Here is a 23,744-nt window from a genome sequence, read left to right on the forward strand (position 1 = left end):
CAAACAGGGCCAGACAAGAATCTCTTTTATAATGGACGGGAAAGTAAGTGCAATAATTTATCGTGGATAATAATCATTTAGAACTAATTTCTTTCTAGGTCACAAACATGGAAAGCTTTCATTGAAAAACATACTGGTAAAATATTTCAACTTATCTGACATAATAAACAGAAAAGCAGCAAATTAAAGTCAAGTTGATAAAAAAGTGCAAGTTGCTTTTCTTTTGTGTTTTAGTTTATCTTGAACTAAAGAAGGGGCTTTTAGTCATCTGTAATAATGTAAAATTATTTACATAGAAAATTCAGCCATTATACATTTAAAATGCCCTTGCCGAGTCTCAGCTTTAACATTTAATGATAAATATGCAACAGTGTAATCTGAAAATTTGCTAGTGAACTAAAAGGACCGAAGACCTACATATATTTTGACCCAATCAAGTGTAAGCTTTTCACTGGCACAAAGAAGAGGAGGTAAAAAAAAAAAAAAAAGTATTTTTGCTTAAGTAACATTCTTATTGGGGTTGAAGAGAACTTTATATCTGAGGCTGGGTTCACACTATCTGCAGCTTGGCTCGCAGCAAGGGGTCCGCGGTGCGTCCCAGTTTACCATTTCAGGTCCGAATTTTTACCTGAATTCGGACCTGAAATTGAGCCAAAGACATACAGGATCCTTCTGCAGTGCGCTCTGCAGCCGCCCCAGAGATGTGTGAGAGACAGTCACACACTCCTGTCATGCAAATTGGGAAGCCTGCATTCAATTGGCATTAATGTGAACCCAGCCTTAAGGTTTGACTGGGTCAGTGTAAAAAAACAAAAAAACAAACCCCCCACCACACACACACACACACACACACACACACACACACACACTATCATTTTGCGCTTAACACAAATCTCAACCAACGCTATTCAGTTTACACCCAGGACAATTGCACTGGGTGTATAGAAGATGTAAAAGTTAACTTAGCACATTAGAAAACAGGTCACTATGCCCCGCTTATTAGCTAGCCATTTCATTCAACTCTTAAATCCTTCAGAACTTGTTGATAAAATAAAAACAAAACACACAAAAAAAAGGAAAAAAAAAAAAAAAAAGGATATACTCTGACTTTAGCACCAAGAAAGCCAATGGTTTTTGTTTTTTTTTTTTAGCAATTTCCCTTGCAAAACCATTTCATATATTTCAGACTTAAGTTAAACAGAAGGATAACCTTAAGTACCCAAATTAAATTTGTGCCCATTTGAAAAGAACGGTAACACTATTCTTTACCACTCTCTGCATACACAACAAATGCAATGTGGAAATCATTTTTTCCTTCAATGTCTATCAATGCAAAAGTATACTGGGATATTAGCACCAGGTGTTGACTTCCTATTACTGAAGAATCGTAGGAAGCATTGCAGAGCAGTGTCAGTTTACGGCTAGAAGCAGGCTAACCACTTTACCCATGCAGTTTACAGGCACCTATATATATATATATAATATATATATATATATATATATATATATATATATATATATATATAGGACATAAATAGGTGTTAGCACCAGTAATTCTAGAACACCATAGACCTTGAATTAATCGCAGAGATCCCATTTCATGTTATGAGATTCTCCATATCAAAATGTTAAAAGATGCATTCACTCAAAAGCTTGTTTTCAAGTTTTGTCTCAAAAGAGAAGGACGGGACTCTTTAAGACAATTAAAATATAATAAATTCAGAAATTTGAACAAAAGGCTACGAGCTACAGAACCATTCCAAAACATTTATTTTTTTTAACACAGCACCAGTGTAACGTTCTTGTGCTTGTTATTGAAATTTTGGAATTGGAAGCCTTAAATCAGAACATATTTAGATATAAAATGTGATGGAACAAACTATTACTTGGCCAAGGCAATGCCATATTATTTGTCTTCATAGTCCAGTCTGTTAACTTAATACAGTCGGTCAGACTGGAGACAGACTAAATCATGAGAAGGGAGGCACATGAGATCTGGAGGGCTGAATTTGAGAGCTGAAAGTCTGTGTAAATACTTTTCTGACATGTTCCAATACACTGCAACAACCATTTTTTAACCAAATCTGTACCCATTTCTAAAAAGCTGTCTTTGAAGCTCAAGGCAAGCAACTTTGCCTAGGCTGAGATGATGTCAGTCTGATCCATGAGAGAGGAAGCATTTCCTTAGTTTTCTCCCCCCGTGATCACACTGCAAATTTTTTTTGTAGGTCACAAGCTCAGAGGCTGCAGGGACTAATCTATGTGAAATTGTTGTGAACACAGCAAAGAACTGTGCAGGTACCAGGATTTACAGTGCACCTGGAAAGTATCCACAGCGCTTCACTTTTCCACACTGTTATGTTACAGCCTTATTCCAAAATGGATTAAATTAATTGAAGACTTGGACTTTTTAGGCATGACCACATGGGTAATTGATATATAAAACATTATTATACATAGAAAAAAACATTAAAAAAATATATCAACAATAGAAAAAGACTCCCGGCCACAGCTGTTCCTACCCGAGCGGTGGCTCATGACAGGGCTTTCACTTTACATGGTCATAATCAGGTTTCTGATCTGCCTATATACCCTTGGACTACCAGCAATTTGGCTATGCTGTAAAATCCTCCTTTTAAACTACTGTTATGGGATTTGCTATCCCTGCTGGAGGCTCTTTCTGCTTTAAAGTTTTCCTTACCCAGGAACTTCCTTAATGGGTTAATCCTGAGATACTTGTTTTAGTACTCCACCAACCTCTTTGGCGGTTACCAGTCATCTCAACCTGTATTGTTTATTGATACACCAGGTGTCATCAAGATCACCAATTATTTTGTGGTCAATTGTCTCACATCACTTTTTTGTATAGTTAATATAGCGTTTACTTTATAATCTATTTTGGTAATATCGCTAATATTCACAAAGTCTTTTTGATGCTCCTGAAGAAGTGCAAGGCGCGTAACATGTAGAGCCCAGGATATGAGTATCATCTTAACCTGTTACATAGCCTACTCTTGAAATCCAAAACTTGACTGTGGAACGAGTGGTTCTTCCCCTCCAGTATATACCATTCAACCCTGTTACTGACTTTTTCTATTGTCGATATATTTTGTTAATGTCTTTTTTTCTATGTATAATAAATAAAAAAAGTTATATATCAATTACCCATGTGGTCGTGCCTAAAAAAAAAAATCGAAGCCTTCTATTCCAAAAGAATTTGTCTCAAATTATAGGACGTGGCACAGAGTATTTTAGGAGTATCCACAGTACCACCCTGTGTTGATACTAAATATTTCATTCGGATTAAATTAATTATTTTCCTCATAATTCTACAAACAATACCCCATAATGACGACAATGTGAAAGAAGTTTGTTTGAAATCTTTGCAAATTTATTAAAAATAAAAAACAAAAAAAAAAATCCCATGTACATAAGTATTCACAGCCTTTGCTCAATACTTTGTTGAAGCACCTTTGGCACCACTTACAGCCTCAAGTCTTTCTGAGTATGATGCTACAAGCTTGGTACACCTAATTTTTGGGTAGTTCCTTCCATTCTTCTTTGCAGGACCTCTCAAGCTCCATCAGGATGGATGGGGAACGTCGGTGCACAGCCATTTTCAGATCTCTCCAGAGATGTTCAAAGTCTGAGTAACTCAAGGACATTCACAGAGTAGTCTCGTAACCACTCCTTTGTTATCTTGGCTGTGTGCTTAGGGTTGTCCTGTTGGAAGATGAACCTTCACCCCAGTCTGAGGTCCAGAGCGCTCTGGAGCAGGTTTTCATCAAGGAGGTCTCTGTACATTGCTATATTCATCTTTCCTTTGATCCTGAATAGTCTCCCAGTTCCTGCCGCTGAAAAACATCCCCACAGCATGATGCTGCCACCACCATGCTTTACTGTAGGAATGGTACTGGCCAGGTGATGAGCGGTGCCTGGTCTCCTCCAGACATGACGCTTGCCATTTAGGAGAAAGAGTTCAATCTTTGTTTCAGCAGAGCAGAGAATTTTTATTCTCATGGTCAGAGTGCTTCAGGTGCCTTTTGGCAAACTCCAGGTGGGCTGTCATGTGTCTTTTACGGGAGGAGAGGCTTCTGTCTGGCCACTCTACTAAACAGACCTAATTGGTGGAGTGCTGCAGAGATGGTTGTTCTTCTTGAAGGTTCTCCTCTCTCCACAGAGAAACGCTGGAGCTCCGTCAGAGTGACCATCGGGTTCTTGGTCACCTCCGTGACTAAGGCCCTTCTCCCCCCGATCCCTCAGTTTGGCCCGCTCTAGGAAGAGTCCTGGTGGTTCCAAACGTCTTCCATTTACAAATGATGGAGGCCATTGTGCTCATTGAGACCTTAAATGCTGCAGAAATTTTTCTGCACCCTTCCGCAGATCTGTGCCTCAATGCAATCCTGTCGGAGGTCTTCAGACAATTCCTTGGACGTCATGGCTTGGTTTGTGCTCTGACATGCACTGTTAACTGTGGGACCTTATATAGACAGGTGTATGCCTTTCCAAATCTAGGTCCAATAAACTGAATTTACCACAGGTGGACTCCAGTTGTAGAAACATCTCAAGGATGATCAGTGGAAACAGGATGCACCTGAGCTCAATTTTGAGTGTCATGGCAAAGGCTGTGAATACTTATGTACATGGGATTTTTTTTTTTTTTTTTTTAATACATTCCAAACCTACCTTTCATTTTGTAATTGCGGGGTATTGTTTGTAGAATTTTGAGGAAAATAATGAATTTAATCCAATTTGAAATAAGGCTGTAACATAACAAAATGTGTAAAAAGTGAAGTGCTTTGAATACTTTGCGGATGAACTATATAGGAATGTGTCAGCTCTGAGCCAGTATATCAGTTCAGAGATTAGATGCTAACCCTAGATGATGACAGAACAAATATTGTGCTGTCCTGGAAAGAAGAGCAGACGAGGGCATTGTCAGGAGTGCTGTGATCTCTAGATGTAACAAATACCTAAGCATGCAAAGAACATGAAAATAATATAATGCTAGGCCCAAATTAAAGACATCACTGTGTTCACATTAGTCCAACACCTTATCACTTTTTTTCTCTCTGGCTAAGGTACATGTATACAGGATAGAACAGCATAAAATTATATTGGGAAAAAGGCTGGATGCATAGATTATTATCCATAAAATTCCTTATATGCAACTATTTTTACTATCAAAATCTGATATTGATATAATGGAGAACGCTCATCTTTCTGCAACACTCACCTTTTGGCCTCATTCTGCCCACCTGAAGTTATGGTTTGTTTACTTCCATGAACTACTGATCAGCTAATTTTTCTACTTTGGTATTGGAAAGTCACCAAAGACTTCTGTATGTCCCATTCCAAATCAGACCAAGGTTTAAACTAGGGAGTTAATGAAGTGCATCAACAGGGGCCTTTAAATAGTGCTTTGAATGCTACTCCCTCAATTAGTTCTGCAATCCTGAAGAGTTTTTCAGCAAGCAGGCTGTAAGTGTGTGCGTGTGTGATATATAAATTAATTGTGTAATGTCCGCTTTAATAGCAAGCTATAGCTCTTACATAGTATACATGCACAATTCATTTCTGTGCTTAGCAGCCATGACAATATAAGCAAATATAGTAAATACAGTAATTTTGTTTCAGCTGTGCTATGCTATGAAATGTAAACTAGATGAAACTAGATATAGGGTGGAGAGGACATATGTAGATCCTCGGACCAAGTGCCATCACATTCTACATTTAATCTTGCCACACTGGGCAATGAAGTATAGGTTGTACTATCTTTTAGTACATCCTTATACATGATCATAAGGATGTAGCAAGAGGATATAGGGTGGTGCATTACAAGCTTTAGAGTGAAACAATCTTTAAATTGTTGTACATATTTCCTATTACTCGCCCCTCTCCTATTCTATTTGCCTACTGCTGCTACTTTCTCGAAGTCTTGTGCATTGCAAAACTCTTTGATGGTGACGGTCAACAGGTTACTGGTAACATCAGTCACCACCACATTGGAACATGGTGACATGTCTGGACGCCAATCTCCAGCTTCCTCTTCAGGTTCAGATTCTTCAGGCTCCCCTTGCCCACGTTTGCTTGCAGAGGATTCTGGTGGTATAGAAAGATCCAATGCCTCAGATTCCCTCCAGTCAGGAACAGCAGGGCTAAGAGTCTCAGGCAGTAATTTAGGGGGTCGATCATCTGATGGAGCTGGAGAAGGACACCCAGATGTGGCAGAGCTTTCATCCTCTAAGCCTTGGTGAGTGCTTTCATTATCTGCTTTCGCTTCATCTGGGCCTCGAAGGGCTGGCTTGTTGTACAGTGAAAATGACCCATATTTTATGTGACGAATCTGGTTACGCAACATGCTCTCACTGTACTTTTTACTTTTACCAATCACTCTATTTCGGGAAGGAATTTTGGGGCGTCCTAGAGGTGGCTTTGCAGCTTTATCAATGACCTTTAGATTGAGAATGATTCGATTACGCTTTGGCTCTCTGGGTTTTGCCTTGCGATTGATGATCCGCACAGTTTCTGAAAATGGTGACACAGGGGGGCGTAGACCAGAACTAGTACCAGAAGGCGCGGAAGGGTCTGGACGGGGAAGAGGGCGACGGGACATGCTATGGCAGCGTCGAATGTCCTTTTTTAATCGATGCACAGCAGCACTTGAGTGCAACTTAGCGGAGCCACTGGAGCCTGGTTTAACTCCATAGTGGAGATCATTTATACGAAGTGCTTCAGCCTGGGCTCTGGCCTGTTAACAATGACAGAAGATTAGTTACAAATAACCTGCTACTTTCTCCAATAATGTTGCTAAACATTTTCAGAATCTTACGTCTGTAACAGATTCCCAATTGGCAAACAATTAGTAAAAAAAAAAAAAAAAAAAAAAAAAACCCAACACACACCACATACATAAAGTGTTTTCAAGCAGCACATAATTTACATTACATTTCTTATTGTACGTACTACTGGGCCAGGGGGTCTGAAGATGTGCCTTTGACATGGATCTACTGACTAGTATTCTGCATAGATTACTGCGAACGAAGAAGACTGAAGGACACAAAATAGGATTCTTAATTATTTCCTTGCACCTATTACAGTTATCGGAAATCCTAATGCCCAAAATTGCATACAACGTTTTCCACAGTTATATTGGTGTGGCCCATCTACATAACATGTCCCTTTTAAAAGGATCATTTTGCTTAACTCAGCCTGCTTCTTCATTCGAATTTAACAAGCCTGTTCTGGTTTTAGCTGCTCATTTAAATATGGCTTGCATGGCAACTTTACCCAATATTCACCATACAGTCCCTATGAAAAAGTTTGCCTGAGCTGTAAAGCACATCTGAAACTTATCTTCAAATCAAGATTGAGGTTTTTTTTTTATCCACTTATTTATAAAGCAAAAAGTGTTATGCCGCATACACACGGTCGGACTTTCTAGAAAGCTAGGTCCGACGTACTTGCCGCCAGACTTCCGGCGGACTACCGCCGGACTTTCTGAACGGCCGGACTTGCCTACACACGGCCGGACTTTCCGGAATCCGGTCTTCCCGACGGACTTCCGCCGGACTTTCAGAATGAACGGACTTTCCCACACACGGACAAGTCCGTTCATTTTGAACGTGACTTGGGTACGACGGGACTAGAAAAGGAATTCAATCTCGCCGCTTTTTTTGGCGAGATTGAAACCTTGCGAGCCCCGTCGCAGGCCCTTAGGTCTGGTATGGAACTTTAAGGGGAACCCCCTACGCCGAAAAACCGGCGTGGGGGTCCCCCCAAAATCCATACCAGACCCCGATCCGAGCACGCAGCCCGGCCGGTCAGGAAAGGGGGTGGGGACGAACGAGCGCCCCCCCCCCCCCCCCCCCTCCTGAACCGTACCAGGCCGCATGCCCTCAACATGGGGGGGTGCTTTGGGGGAGGGGGCGCCTTGCGGTGCCCCCCCACCACAAAGCACCTTGTCCCCATGTTGATGAGGACAAGGGCCTCTTCCCGACAACCCTGGCCGTTGGTTGTCGGGGTCTGCGGGCGGGGGGCTTATCGGAATCCGGGAGCCCCCTATAATAAGAGGGCCCCCAGATCCCGGCCCCCCCACCCTATGTGAATGAGTATGGGGTACATGGTACCCCTACCCATTCACCTAGGTAAAAAGTGTCAATAATAAAACACAACACAGGTTTTTAAAATAATTTATTAAACAGCTCCGGGGGGGGGGGGGGTCTTCTTCCGTCTTCGGGGGTCCCTCTGGTTCATCTTCTCCCGGCGTCCGGTTGGTTCTTCTCCGCTCTCCGGCCTCTTCTCCCGGTGTCCCAGGTCTTCGGCCGGCCCCTCCGCTGTCTTCAGGTAGCTCTATTGCCAGCGGAGGTCCGGACTTCTTGGCTTCTTGTGTTCTCTTCTCTTCCCCCAGATGTTGACACGACGCTCTCTCCGGCTGGACTGGTCTCTGAGGGCTGCGTTGTGACTTATATAGGCGGAGACCCCGCCCCCATATGATGTCACAGTCCCTGGGCATGCTGGGACTGTGCCGTTTTAGGGGGTGTGGTCGACCACGCCCCCTAAAACGTCACAGTCCCAGCATGCCCAGGGACTGTGACATCATATGGGGGCGGGGTCTCCGCCTATATAAAAGTCACAACGCAGCCCTCAGAGACCAGTCCAGCCGGAGAGAGCGTCGTGTCAACATCTGGGGGAAGAGAAGAGAAGAGAACACAAGAAGCCAAGAAGTCCGGACCTCCGCTGGCAATAGAGCTACCTGAAGACAGCGGAGGGGCCGGCCGAAGACCTGGGACACCGGGAGAAGAGGCCGGAGAGCGGAGAAGAACCAACCGGACGCCGGGAGAAGATGAACCAGAGGGACCCCCGAAGACGGAAGAAGACCCCCCCCCCCCCGGAGCTGTTTAATAAATTATTTTAAAAACCTGTGTTGTGTTTTATTATTGACACTTTTTACCTAAGTGAATGGGTAGAGAACTTAGACATGCAAATGTATCTGGATTTCCCCAATATTTGTATTGTATTTAGTATTGCCTAAGGCAATGACAAATCAGATAAATACAATTAACATGCTGCAATTAGTGAGTACATTAAAAGGCCAAGTCCACCTTTTGCAAAAAATAAAATGCATCCATATTTGTAGCAACAGCTTGCAACCATGTTACAACCTAAATATCGATGTAACATATAATATGATCTAAAAGATCACCTTTAAGTAACAAAAACAAACAAAAAAAATAAAATACACACAGTTGGTTTACCTTTAATAAGAAAGTTTTTGGTTTTGGACCCCTTTTTTTCGGTCCATAGATCTCCTGTTCCCTCTCTCTGTACAAAACAGAAAACAAGATTAAGCAGAGATCAAAAGCAAGCCATGGTAATGGTATCAAAAGAATCTAAACAATACAATTCAAACGATCCATTCCAAACTCATAGACAAGCCTCAAAACATTCAGAAAAACGTGCTGCTTTCCAGATCAGTTTATATAATTTTTGTAAATAGACCTTGACCATGTTAAAAATTGGGTACATAGTGGCCACTGAAAATCATACACAATGCCCAAATCATTGGTGAAGAGCCAGGACACTAGAAATGTGCGTTATACAATTTCATTTTGTTACAGATGGGAAGTGACAATAAAACTTACTTTTGCTCAAATGCCACAATAAGGCGAGAATCCAGAATGTTCTCTTCCGGTTCCCAAGTGCTGTACCTGCAAAAAGTTACACATATCAAAATGTTAACAGTATTTGGTCCCTTCTTGCTTTTGAACATTGGACTTTAAAAATGTAGTCAGGTATTTAAAGGGGTTTTTTTTGTGTTTTTTTTAAAGCAAAAAAAAAAAAAAAATTGCAAGTGCCTCTCTGCAATACACGCACAAATGCATGTTAATCTCTGGGAAGTACAGAAAAAAAAAAAAAAATATAGGATTTTTACGTCATACCTGTAAAATCCTTTTCTTGGAGTACATCATGGGACACAGAGTCAGGCTAATATTCATTACCTGCTGGGTTATACTCCATCATTAGGTGAATGGACACTGGTAGACCAAAGGTCTTCAGACAGGAAGTGATCCCCTATATAACCCCTCCCATACAGGAAGCACTTCAGTTCTGTAGCAAGCACTGAATCCTCAAAAAAAGAGGAGAGGGATCTCTGTGTCCCATAATGTACTCAAAGAAAAGGATTTTACAGGCAAGTATGATGTAAAAATCCTATTTTCTTTTTCATACATCATGGGACACAGAGTCAGGCTAATATTCATTACCAGCTGGGACGTGCCAGAGTAATAGCCTTGAGGGGAGAGAGACACCCTGCCAAACAATAGCCATCAGAACTTATATAAGGCAGCCTGCAGTACACTGCGGCCAAAAGCCAAATCTTCGGCTGCTCGAACATCCACTTGATAAAATTTTGTGAATGTATGCATTGAAGACCAGGTAGCAGCCTTACAAATCTGAGCCACAGATACCTGATGGCGAAAAGCCCAGGAGGTTCCTACAACAATGGTAGAATGAGCTCTCACCCTAAAGGGAGGAGCTTTACGTTTTAGACCGTAGGCCTGAATGACTAATTGACGGACCCAATTGGCAACTGAAGCTTTGGAAGCTGCCTGCCCCTTCTTGGGTCCTTTTGGTGAAACAAAAAAACAAAAAAAAAATGACATTTAAATGAACGGCCGACACCACCTTTGGCAAAAAGGATGGAACATGACTGTCATGGTGAAGGATCAAGTACGGTTCCCTGAATGAAAGGGCCGCCAACTCCGACACCCTTCTAGCCGAGGTGATAGCCATCAGGAAGGCTAGCTTGTGTGACAGCAAGTCTAATGGAATTTCCTTAAATAGGTTCAAATGGTTGTTTCTGTAACACAGACAGCACCAAGTTCAAGTCCCAAGGACACATAGGTGACCTAATGGGGGGAAGCAAGCGAGTTGTCCCTTGCAAAAAGGTTTGGATCAGTGAATGGGAGGCTAAAGGCCTTTGGAAGAAGACTGATAGGGCAGAAACCTGACCTCTGATTGTACTAAAAGCCAATTTGATTTCCACAGCTGACTGTAGAAAAGAGAGAATTCTCCCAATCACATTTCCGAGGATGCCGTTTTCTGGCTTCACACCAAGCAATACAAAGTCTTCCAGACCTTATGATAAATCTTCCTAGTGAAAGCTTTTCTAGCATTCACTAAAGTAGACACCACTGGTCCCGAGATGCCACAGTCCTTTAACACCCTGGCTTCAATAGCCATGCCATCAAATTCTCACAATCTCCGGGAACCAGGGCCTTCTGGGCCAGGCTGGTGCTGCCAAATAACTGGAACCCCCTCTATGAATCCTGCGCAACAAAATGTGGAAGGAGTGGGATCAGAGGGAAAGCATAAACCAGGGAGCACTGGCTCCATGTAACTATCAGAGCATCTGCTCCAATTGCCAGAGGATCTCTTGCTCGAGACACAAACAGCTGTAGCTTGTTGTTGAACCTGGATGCCAGTAGGTCAACCTCTGGCCATCCACAATGTTGGAAAATTTCCTGGAACACCTCTGGGTGTAGGGACCATTCCCCCAGGCAGATCTGCTGGCGGCTGAGAATCCGCCTTGCAGTTCTCTACTCTCGGGATATGGATTGCCGATATCATTGGCACATGTCCCTCTGCTCAGGCTAGTATGTAGTTCACCTCCTTCAGAGCTGAACGACTCCTGGTACTGCCTTGGTGGTTTATATAGGCCACTGCCGTGGCACTGTCCGACTGTACCCTGATGGGGCAGTCCTGAAGCTCCACCATCCACGACCGCTGCCCGTAATTCTAGGACGTTGATGGGCAGGGTCTGCTCTGTCCCTGACCATTTCCCCTGAGCTGTGAGCCCATCTAGGGTCACTCCCCTGTCTGAGACTGGCATCTGTAGGTCAGCACTCTCCAAGTTACCGGGAGAAAGGATTTTCCCTTTCGTAGGTTCTGATCCTGCAACCACCAGTTTAAGCTTAAGCATGCCTGAGGAGATAAGCACATTGGATAATCCAGGGCTTTTCTTATTCTGTTCCAAGCCAAAAAGATGTCTTGTTGTAAAGGCCTGGAATGGAACTGGGCATAGGGCCCTGTCTCGGAGGAGGATACCATCCTCCCTAGAAGACTCATACAGAGCCGAATGGAGGGTTGTCTGGTGCTCTTTATCTGACACACCTGATCCTTTAGAGCACAGATCCTTACGGGTGGCAAGAATACTCTAGCTTGGACCGTGTTTAGAATCAGACCTAAATATCCTAGACTTTGAGCTATTTATGATCCAGCCTAAGCTTTTCAAATACCCCACTGTGTATATTGTGCTCTGTTCTAGAGCCTGTACTGAGTAATCTCTGAGCAGGAGGTCATCCAGATACCAAAGTACCAGGATCCCTTGGGCCCTTAAAAGACCCAGTACTGGTGCTAGGACCTTTGTGAACACCAGGGGAGCTGTAGCAAGCCTGAAATGTAGAGCCACAAACTGAAAATGACATTCCTCTACTGCAAAACGTAGGAACCTCTGATGAGCCTGAAAGATAGGTAGGTATGGAGTCTGTCCGCTCAGTAGTAGGTTACTACTGAGCGGATAGACTCCAGCCAAAAGGACTGAATCAATAGATACTTGTTCAGGGGGCCTTAGGTCCAAAAAGTGTCCCCGTTTCTGAACCGTAAACAGGTTTGAGTAAAACCCTGTGCCCCTTTCGAATACAGGAACCTCTAGAAATCACTCCTTGATACACTAGATGCTATAGTGCCTGAAGCAATAAGGTTTCTTTTTAGAGGATCCGAGGGAACGCTGGATCTTAGAAACCTCTGAGGAGGAACCCCCCCGTAACTTCAGATTGTAACCACGAGATACAATTGAGGTGACCCACTTGTCCTGAATTGTTATTTTCCAAATGTCAGCAAAGTGCAGCAGCCCCCCCCCCCCCACCCCATGGCTGGGGGCGTCCCCTCAAAGAGAGGGCTTGGTGCTGGGTTCAGAAGAATTCTGGACCCAGGGCCTTTTCTGGCCCTGGCCTTGCCCCTGGCCCTAGTGCCCTATTGGCGGCGGAACCGCCCTGACACAGACATTTAAGGAAGCAGTCCCTGGGTTTTTAAACAAGGGACGTTTGGTGCTTTTCTTTACAGGAAGTAGAGAACTCTTCCCCCTGGAAATCTTTTGGATATAGTTGTCCAAGTGATCACCGAATAAACATTCCCCATGAAACGGGAAACCTGCCAATAACTTTTTACAAGGAAGCTCGGCTGACCAGTTCTTAAGCCATAAAAGACTGCGCATATGTACAGACAAGAGAGCCAGACGAGAAACCTGCTGTATTGAATCCTTTAAAGCATCAACAGCAAAACACAGCACTCGAGGAATATCTGTCTTACTTTCAGGCAGATCATCCTCCTGGTTAGGTCTATCCGGCCGTTTGACTTGATCCTTTACGGACTGGCAAATACGAATTGCTGCAACAGCTGGCCGAATAGCTGAACTGGCCAAAGAAAAGGAAGCCTTTAATAATAACTCCAATTTCTTGTCAACAGGGTCTTTCAAGCCCTGTGCATTATCTACCGGACAAGTTAAGCTCTTGTTTAAGGAAGAGACTCCTGCATCTACAACTGGCATGCTCCATTTTTTGCCGAACTTTTCATCCATGGGATATAAAACGGAAAACCTTTTAGGAGGCAAAAAAGGACCAGGGGGGCTCAGTCACCTCTGCAAGAGGCAACTTAAAGGCAGAACGAACCATTTTGGTCAGAGTCAGGATCAAAAGCCTCTAAAACTGGGTGTAGTTAAAACACCTCAGAAGGGAGACCCTTTAATAGGGCTCACCAAGCCCCTATGCAACAATCCTGCTTGCAACTTTAGCCTGCCAAGCAACACCTGGTAAATCACGTGACCCAGCTAAAGAAAAAATGAACCACTGCAAGTGTCTGTTCAAAGCTTGCTCTGTGTCCCACAGCTGCCTTCTAGAAGCACCACATGCTTGGCCTATTCTATGTGTGTGTGCGCACGCATGTGCGCGGTCCCGGCAAGTGGGCACGACTTTATTCGCGTACGATGCAAATCTTCGTGCGCCCAGATAAATGGCTACGGCGCATGTGTGGTGAAGCCGTGTGCGCCATCGCCACCAAACAAACTGCTGAGCCCAGCGGCGCTCTTGCAAACACATGTGTGCCATGGCGAACCAAGGCGAAATGGCGCACTGCCGTGCACCATCATACAGGTAAAAACAGCCAAACACAAGCAAAAAAAAGGTACAATTTGCAAACACCCACAGCTAGCCCAAAACTTCCCCGTATGGTCACTGCACACAGGTGTCCAGCCTTTAGCTAGCTTGACTGATTGTACCAATCACTGGGACACCCCACAATAATAAAATAAAAGGGGTTTCACTTACCCATCCAGGCGCAGGGCCACTTAGAAGCTAAGGGTCCAAAATCTTCACCCTTCACGGTGGGTTCCTGTCACTTGGACCTTCAAGGACTGGCTACCCTTTCATGTTTAGGGTCCACTCCCTTGGACCTGTACAGCACCCTGCATGAAATGCCTTAGCACTGTAGTGTCCAGGATATCCACTCCGCAGGGTCCAGCGCCCGGAGGCAAAACCTCGCAGGATCTTGAGTCTTCTTTGCGAGGCTCAGGTACCATTTATCTAAGCATAAAAGCCTGTGTCAAATCAGAGAGCTCAAACAAACTACTTCCTGTATGGGAGGGGTTATGTAGGGGATCACTTCCTGTCTGAAGACCTTTGGTCTACCAGTGTCCGTCCATTCACCTGATGAAGTATAAACCAGCAGGTAATAAATTACCTGTCTCTGTGTCCCATGATGTATGTAAAAGAAGGTGTCTTTTCACCCCCCCAAATAATTTTTTTTTTAAAATCACGTTTGAAAAATTGCTCTGCAAATACTGTGCGACATAAAAAATTGCAACGTCATTTTATTCCCTAGGGTCTCTGCTAAAAAAAATATAAGGTTTGGGGGTTCCGAGTAGTTTTCTAGCAAAAAAAAAAAAAATAGATATTTACATGTATGAGATGAGTACCAGAAGAGGCCTAGGCTGGAAGTGGTTAAGGACCTGTTGCTTCCTGTAGTCTACAAAAAAAAAAAAAAAAAAATCCACCTATGATAACATTTTCATCTTGCGAACCTTGAAATTGTAGCCAGAACAGCAGCTGATCCAGGAATTTCCCTTGTCTGCCCACAGATACAAGTTTAAAGGGGGTTTCCAAGGTGGCTCTTGGCCAACATGAAGATATACTGTACCTCTTCCCAGTTGGATATATAGTTTCAAAGAGCGCTTGTAGGAACAACTTTGAAAAAAGTCCAAACTGCTTCACTTATCTCAGTATGAAATAATTCTCTAGAAGACATCCCTGATACAAATTTAAAGTAGCATTTGACATTTTTTTATCTCCCAGCTAGATGCACCATCTTTATTATATGCATGCAGATGAAGCAACTGATTATGTAATGTTATACTTATGAACTGGTAGAACATTCCCTGTAAGCAGCCTAATGCTATGCATTAACATAAAAAACCTTCTGTGTGTAGCAGGCCCTTCAGCACCCAACACTTACCCTGAGGCCCATTCTCTCTCCAGCAATGTCCACAAATCCCTCGGCCATCTGGGACTCTTCTCCTGATTGGCTGGGGCACAGCCGCAGCCCCATTGGCTCCGGTGGCTGTAAATCAAAGTCAGTTAGCCAATCAGGGGAGAGAGGGGGTGGGACGGCAGCTGCATGTCTGAATGGACACAGGGCTGCAGCTCAGCTGCCCCCATAGCAAGCTGCTGGTCTATGGGGGCACTCATCAGAAGGGAGGAGCCAGGAGCAGTGAAGATGGGCCTAAGAAGAGGGGGATCCAGGCTGCTCTGTGCAAAACCAACTGCATAGAGCAGGTAAGTATAACATGTTTGTTTTGTTTTTTTTAAATCAAGACTTTACAATCACTTTAACTGCCAAAAATATATTACGGATACGAATGGTCATAGAAATAAAAGTACAGTTTATCCACAAAAGTGAATTATGATGAGAATGAGAAATAAAATAAGTTCTTACTTGATAGCCCAACCTTTCCATTTCACAAGGTATTCAATACGACTCTGAAAAAAATAAAATAAATAAAAAGTGTAAGAAAGGAAGAAAAAAACAAAACCAAAAAAAACTCTCAGTAAAAATGTTCCGCTCTGAATTTCCTCAGGGCTTTATAAATAACAAATATGCAGAATCTCATTGGTATCAAGCTTCCAAATATGTTTAAACTATTACGTTCAAAAAATTCACAAGCCTTGCTTTCCAAAGAGAAATATTGTAGCTACCATTTCTAAAACTCCTATTTGCCTAGCTATTTGTTTAATCCTCGGAAATACATTCCAACTCAGTGGCCCAGAAGAAGAAGTCCTCATATCAGATAAGCCAGATAAGTTGCAAGCTCCTTTGTGCACATTGTTCTGACTTAATGACTCCGAAGGATGGATGCCAGCATTTTTAGAATGAGAATTCTACAATTCCTTTGACGCAAACCTGTACTATGCGCATATGTGGTGCATACAAGGCACCTTAGACAGGGTGTATTTTCTTTACCCATGCCCCCCCCAGCATCAGGGCCCAGAGACACACCCAGTACTTCTGGCTAAAGAATAACAGGTGATAAACCCCCCCCAATCATCTACTTTCCAAAATATATTGCTTGGTGTACTTCTAGTTAAACACCCGGCTTGACCACCATCACATGTACTACCCTTTTAAAGCTTCCACAGCAATTTTAAAGACAATCTGGCAGCAGATTTGGGTGGAAGGGGAGGACAGAAGGAGGTACCAGCCAGCCTACTGGCGCCTCCTTTGCCTTGTAAAAGCAGTTACAGTACGTTGAATTAATATATGCCACAAATCAATGCCATCTATCCATGCCACTCACTGCATGTATTCTACTGAATGGTAATGTGTTATTCTTCTGCTCTTCTGTCATTTGTTCCACAAATATGAATTAAAATTTTCCCAAACCAGTTTGTATTTAAAAATATGATAATATAAACACTGCAATTGGTGATCAATGATCCACACTTTATTGCCAATATACCTTTTTTTTTTCTTGTGGTATTTTTTTTTCTCCAAAACAGCACACTCATGAATGAAGAGTCCCGGGCCAGAACGACACCCAAGGGCCAAAAAGATAATCGGGGTAGTCAGGGGGCAGAACGGCCCTTGGGGGGCCAAAAAATAGCCCTCAGAAGCCAGAACGACCCTCGGTATGCTCAAGGGCCAGAATGGCCTGTGGTGGGTGCAGTGTTAGATTGAAATCTAAAGTCCTCTGTCACCAGATAACTCAACAGTGGTAATCTTCCAGTGCGGCAGGGGTTAATATGAACAGCTGCATCTGTGGCAGGCACTCTAGTGCCAACTATGCCTACACCATTCTCCATTCATAAAAGCCATACCATCAGTCCCCACAATAAGAAAAGTGTTCCATTAATGGAAGAGGTGGACCTTTCATTAATTCGCCCATCCTCCATTATAAAGTGCTTTATATTGTGGGAATCATTAGTAAGATTTCTATGAATGGAGCGTTGGTGGAAAGGGAGGTCATAGTCAACACTTTTAATGAGCGCCTACCACAGCTGCATCCACTCATATTAACCCGCTCAGCACTGGAATGTCACCATTGTAAGGTTAGGTGGTGGCAGAAGAATGAGGATTTCAATCAAACAGAGGCCACTTGCACACAGGACATGTTATGTACCATCTCTGGTGGCTCTGTCTGTAAAGCCGCCTCATACATTTTGTGAATGAATAGTTGCTAACACAGCAGGATGGACTGGTTCTCAAAAGAAACACTAGACCGCACTCTTATGCTGCATACACACGGTCAGAATTTCCGTCAAAAGAAGTGTGATGGGAGCTTTTAGTCGGATATTCCGATCGTGTGTATGCTCCATCCAACTTTTTCTGTCTGAATTTCCGCCAGCAAAAGAGAGCTGGTTCTCTATTTTTCCAACGAAAAAAGTTCCTATTGGAAATTCCGTTCGTCTGTATGCAATTCCAACGCGCAAAAAACACGCATGCTCGGAAACAATTCGACGCATGCTCAGAGGCATTGAACTTAATTTTTTCGGCTCCTCGTAGTGTTGTACGTCATCGCGTTCTTGACGGTCCAAATTTCTGAGAACTTTTGTGTGACCCTGTGTATGCAAGGCAAGCTTGAGTGGAATTCCTTCAGAAAAACCATCTAAGATTTTCCCGACGGAAACTCCGCTCGTGTGTATGGGCATTAGTCCATTGATACTTCCTCCAGAACTGTAACAGAAAGTCTGCACCTTGGTATGGACATACAGCTGGAGAAAGTTTGCAGAAGCCTGTGCAGGCTCATTTGCAAAAAAATAAAAATAAATTAATGCACTTTTTTTTTGCTGCAAACATGGGTGCGTTTATGTTTTTGTGCAAAAGCAAAATGCGAACCTAGCCTTTAACCACTTGCCGACCGCCACACGTCGATTTACGTCAGCAGAATGGCACAGGCAGACAAAAGGGCGTACCTGTACGTCCCCTTGAATTTGCCGCCTAGCGGGCACGCGCCCACGGTCCTGCAAATTTGATGTTCACCAGCGGCCCGCAATTGCGGCGAGGAGAGGCAGGACGGGGAGATGCCTATGTAAACAAGGCATTTCTCTGTTCTGCCAAGCAACATGACAGGGATCTACTGCTCCCTGTCATCAGGAGCAGTGATCTCTCATGTTATAGTGAGCCCATCCCCCCTACAGTTAGAATGCATCCAGGGAACACAGTTAACCCCTTGATCACCCCCTAGTGTTTAACCCCTTCCCTGCCAGTGTCATTAATACAGTAATCAGTGGCTATTTTGTAGCTCTGATTGCTGTATAAAATGTCAATAGTCCCAAAATAGTGTCAAAAGTGTCCAATCTATCCCCCATAATGTTGCAGTCCAGATAAAAATCGCAGATCACTGCCATTACTAGTTAAAAAAAAAGAAAGAAAAAGGATTAATAAAAATGCCATAAATCTATCCCCTATTTTTTAGACGCTATACTGTATACACTCGAGTATAGGCCGACCCGAATATAAGCCGAGGCACCTAATTCTACCACAAAAAACTGGGAAAACTTATTGACCCGAGTATAAGCCATGGGTGAGAAATGCAGCAGTTACTGTAAGTGGAAAAGAGGGTCAACAATGCCCATCTGCAGCCTCACTCTGCCCATCTCCCTGCCTCATGTACCTGATCTCCAGAACACCGGCACTGTGACATGCAGTCTAGTCGGCGGCTGTCCAGTGTAACAAAGCCCCGCCTCGTCCATGGCGGAACACTGATTCAGTTTCCCAGCAGTGAGTCAGTGTTCCGCCTATCACGGACGAGGAGAAGAAGGCAGGGCTTTGTTACACTGGACAGCCGCCGACTAGACTCGAGTATAAGCAGAGGGGGCTTAAAAATGTGCTGAAAAACGTCGCTTATACTCGAGTATATGCGGTAATTTTTGCGTAATCAACATACACTTATTGCGATTTTTTTTTACCAAAAATATGTAGAATACATATCGGCATAAACTGTGGAAGAAATTTGTTTTTTTTATATATATTTTTTTTATTTTATACCACCAAAAGAAAACTCTATTTGTGGGGATAAAAAAAAAAATTGTGTACAATGTCGCACAATCGCACAATTGTCAGCTAAAGCGACACAGTGCCGAATCGCAAAAAATGCTCTGGTCAGGAAGGGGGTAAATCCTTCTGGGGCTGATGTGGTTAAAGTGGTATTAAACCCAAAACCAAAAATGTAATATATTGCAGCTTACCCGTCAGATGTGGTGGCTGAGTTAGTTTTTTTTTTTTTTTTTATTCTCTCCCCCGTTTTCACCTGGTGATCTGGCCAGTAACACACCTTCTGTATTAGGGTGCCCCCACTCTGGATGAATGAGCACATGAGGCACAGTAGAATTGTCAGTCGGGGGGGGGGGGGTGTTAGATGTACTAGAATTAGATATATTAACAAATTGAAGCTAAACTCCAGCTTACAGATCATAATTAGTTACAGCATTTTTTTTTCCCCTTTTGGGATAAAGAATTTACATGAATAACTAAAAGCTAATCATTTTAAGAACCCCATTCAGTGTTTAAATGGTTTGTCAAACCCCTGTAAACGGATATTGAAAGAAAGCTTGTTATTTTGAGAAACAGACTTACTAGCTGGATCACTAGATGAAAATCTAAAAAAGAAAAAACTAATGTAGCCATCACATCTAAGAACTGGCAAGCTGCAATATGGTAATGGTTTGCTTTTGGGTTTAATATACTGCCTTAAGCATTGGTGACTTTCATTGAGCTAGCATGTTTGTGAATTTAAAGTTAAAAAAAAAAAAAAAATTTCAATAGCCATCAGCAAAACTTAACCACTTCAGCCCCAGACCATTTGGCTGCCCAAAGACCAGAGCACTTTTTGCAATTCGGCACTGCGTCGCTTTAACTGACAATTGCGTGGTCGTGCGACATGGCTCCCAAACAAAATTGACGTCCTATTTTCCCCACAAATAGAGCTTTCTTTTGGTGTTTTTTGATCACCTCTGTGGTTTTTATTTTTTGGGCTATAAAACAAAAACAAAAAAAAAGGCGACAATTTTTAAAAAAAAAAAAAAAAAAAAAGCAATATTTTTTACTTATTGCTATAATAAATATCCCCCAAAAATATATAAAAAAAACTGTTTTTTTCCTCAGTTTAGACCGATACGTATTCTTCTACATATTGTTGAAAAAAATAAATAAATAAAAATTGCAATAAGCATCTGATTGGTTTGCGCAAAAGTTACATCGTCTAACAAATAAGGGATAGTTTTATGGCATTTTTATTATTTTTTTTTTTCACTAGTAACGGCGGCGATCAGTGACTTTTATCATGACTGCGACATTATGGCGGACACATAAGACACTTTTGACGCCATTTTGGGGCCATTGTCATTTATACAGCGATCAGTGCTCTATACATTGCACTGATGTAAAAATGACACTGGCAGTGAAGGGGTTAACCAGTAGGGGGGCGCTGAAGGGGTTAAGTGTGTCCTAGGGATGTGTTCTAACTGTGGGGGGGATGGGCTACGTGTGACACGACACTGATCACTGCTCCCGATCACAGGAAGCTGTGATCAGTGTCCTGTCACTAGGCAGAACGGGGAAATGCTAGTTTACATCAGCAGTTCCCCGTTCTTCCTCTCCGTGAGACGATCGCGGGACTCCCGGCGGACATAGAGTCCATGGAACCCACGGTCACACTCACAGAGCTCGCGGCGGGTGCCCACAATGCATTGTCTTAAAGGCGACGTACCTGTATGTTGCTATGCCCAGCCTTGCCATTCTGCCGATGTATATCGGCATGACACAGTACTTAAGTGGTTAAAGTGAAAGCCAAACAGAACAAAGCACAGAAAATAAATATCTGTTGTGCGCACATCTTTCTGCTTGCTGGAAAGTTTACCTATAACTTAATTACCTGTTCTGTAAAGGATCACCATTTATCTCATCCCTTGGGCTATAAAGGCTTATGAGCCTAACAATTCTGGTTTTAAGTCTTGCATAACAATACAACGCAGAGGAAAAAAAGGTAATCTAATAATCCTAGAAGACAACCCATCTAACCTTGATGTTACAAAATCTGCTTGTTGGTAATTACTGCAAATCCATCATTTGAAACAGGTCTTGAATTGCATACATTCCTAAAATAAAACAGAGTATACGTTTTACCCACCCCTCCCCAGTCTACAATAGAAAGATTCCAAAAACGTAAATATATCAGCGCTTATACAGGTCTTAGTACATTCTTGCATTAATATGAATGGGAATAACAGTGCAAAAAAACATAAGATGAAATGAAAATTTTGGACGAGGTCAGGGGGAACATGGAGGAGGTTTTTTTTGGAAATGTAAAAGTAAATAGAAAGGTGACGGCTCTTGAGTTAATTAAGAAGAAGAAAGCCAAATGCTGAGGCTGGAGGGAAAATCTCAAGCATAATAAAATGAATTCACTTGCAGATATAGATATGTATTTGTAGGGAGACCCGTCAGTGCAGGACTAATGGACTGGGGGAATATGGGGGGATCCAAGTAATTTTCTAGCAAAACGTTTGGAAAAATAGGCCTGGTCCTTAAGTGGTTAAGGAAACACTGTTCTACATGTTTTAAAAGTGTCATCTTGTTGATGGGTAAGCGGTAATAAAAAAAATGTTTTTTTTTCCCCCAGGCAAGATTATAGAACAACAAAAAAAAAAAAAAAAAAAAAAAAACTTTCTGGATTACTACCCAGGTGGAGATCACAGATGCCGGCAGGCGAATGCAACAAGCCTTTAAGATCTCTATAATTTGATATCCTACAGATTCGAATTACACTATTGGCCCCCTCTTCATTTCATGTGGGTTATGTCCGAGGACGCCTAAGCTTCTATATGGAGAAGATGCCCCTGGGAAAGAACCGCTAGGATTCCACCTTTTGTCTGTCTTTGGTGTCCTACCTCCACTGCCAGTGAGCAACTTAAGCCTGTTTGACCCATACAGCATACGCTCTGTGGGTCCCAACTTTCTGGTAAGCCTCCAGTCATTTGGGTGGTGGTGCTGCACAAGTGTATATCAACACATATCGGATTGTATTCGAACGTTTCCACGATCATATATTTTGGTGTTCATCATCATCGCAACAATTTTGTTTATCGCACGCCTTTATTCAATTTTGGGACAGTCTTGTCACTATTTATTTGTTGATACACATGGTGCCCTTAAGGGTTCATACTATGATGGACTCTTTATTATGAACATTCATTAATATGCAACATTAATTTTTGAATTTTTTTCCTTTATTGCATGTGTCATTGCATCATTCATTCTCCATATTTTTGTATCACATATTAGCGCTGCACTTGGGTGTATAAGATTATAGAATATATTTATATTATTATTTTGTTATGTATTTTAAGCAATAGATACTTCAGAACCATTAGTAATTGTAATGCCGCGTACACACGACCGGACTTTGCGGCATACTTTGCTCGGTGGACTTTTCAACGGACTTTCCGAATGAATGGACTTGCCTACACACGATCAACCAAAGTCCATCGAATTCGTACGTGATGACGTACGACCGGACTAAAACAAGGAAGTTCATAGCTAGTAGCCAATAGCTGCCCTAGCATCGGTTTTTGTCTGTCGGACTAGCAAACAGACGAGCGGACTTTGACCAGACTCGAGTCCGTCGGATAGATTTGAAACATGTTTCAAATCTAAGTTCGTCAAACTTTTGAGAAAAAAAAAAGTCCGCTGGAGCCTACACACGATCAAATTGTCCGACAGACTCCGGTACGCCGGACCAAGTATGCCGGAAAGTCCGATCGTGTGTACGCGGCATAAGACTAAATCACTGAACGTTTAGGCCTCATGCACACTAAGCTCTTCTGAACACCTTTCTCCAATCAGGAGAAAAGCTGCATTAAAACTCGCTTTTAAAAGACACGTGTTCCATAATGCGCTTAGACGCGTCAAGTGTTTGGGCGTTCATTTCATTAGGCAGAATATTAATTTATTCTGGTCATGAAAAAGGAATGTACACTGAAGCACTATACATGCCTAGCGTTTAGCCGCATTTACACAAATGCTCCTCTCCTAAACGAGAGTTTGGTGCATTTAGATTTCTGCCCCTTATGGCATTTCTGCCCCCCTGCATGGACACAGGCTAACAGAGGGGGCATTTAGGGGCAGAAAAAAAAAAA

General features: G+C 42.7%; 1 protein-coding gene across 1 annotated transcript in view; it reads right to left on the reverse strand.

The window, feature by feature from the left end:
- Positions 1-1,747: 1,747 nt before the first annotated feature.
- CBX6 (chromobox 6) overlaps positions 1,748-23,744 on the reverse strand; it is a 38,035-nt gene continuing 16,038 nt past the window's right edge. The window contains exons 2-5 of the mRNA XM_073592541.1: positions 16,048-16,091; positions 9,645-9,710; positions 9,258-9,324; positions 1,748-6,751 (exon numbers count right to left, since the gene is read on the reverse strand). Coding sequence (XP_073448642.1) covers positions 5,906-6,751; positions 9,258-9,324; positions 9,645-9,710; positions 16,048-16,091 — 1,023 coding nt within the window. The 3' untranslated portion in view covers positions 1,748-5,905. The remainder of the gene's footprint in view (positions 6,752-9,257; positions 9,325-9,644; positions 9,711-16,047; positions 16,092-23,744) is intronic.

The sequence above is a fragment of the Aquarana catesbeiana genome, linkage group LG07 (assembly GCF_042186555.1).
Source record: "Aquarana catesbeiana isolate 2022-GZ linkage group LG07, ASM4218655v1, whole genome shotgun sequence".
Classification (NCBI taxonomy): domain Eukaryota; kingdom Metazoa; phylum Chordata; class Amphibia; order Anura; family Ranidae; genus Aquarana; species Aquarana catesbeiana.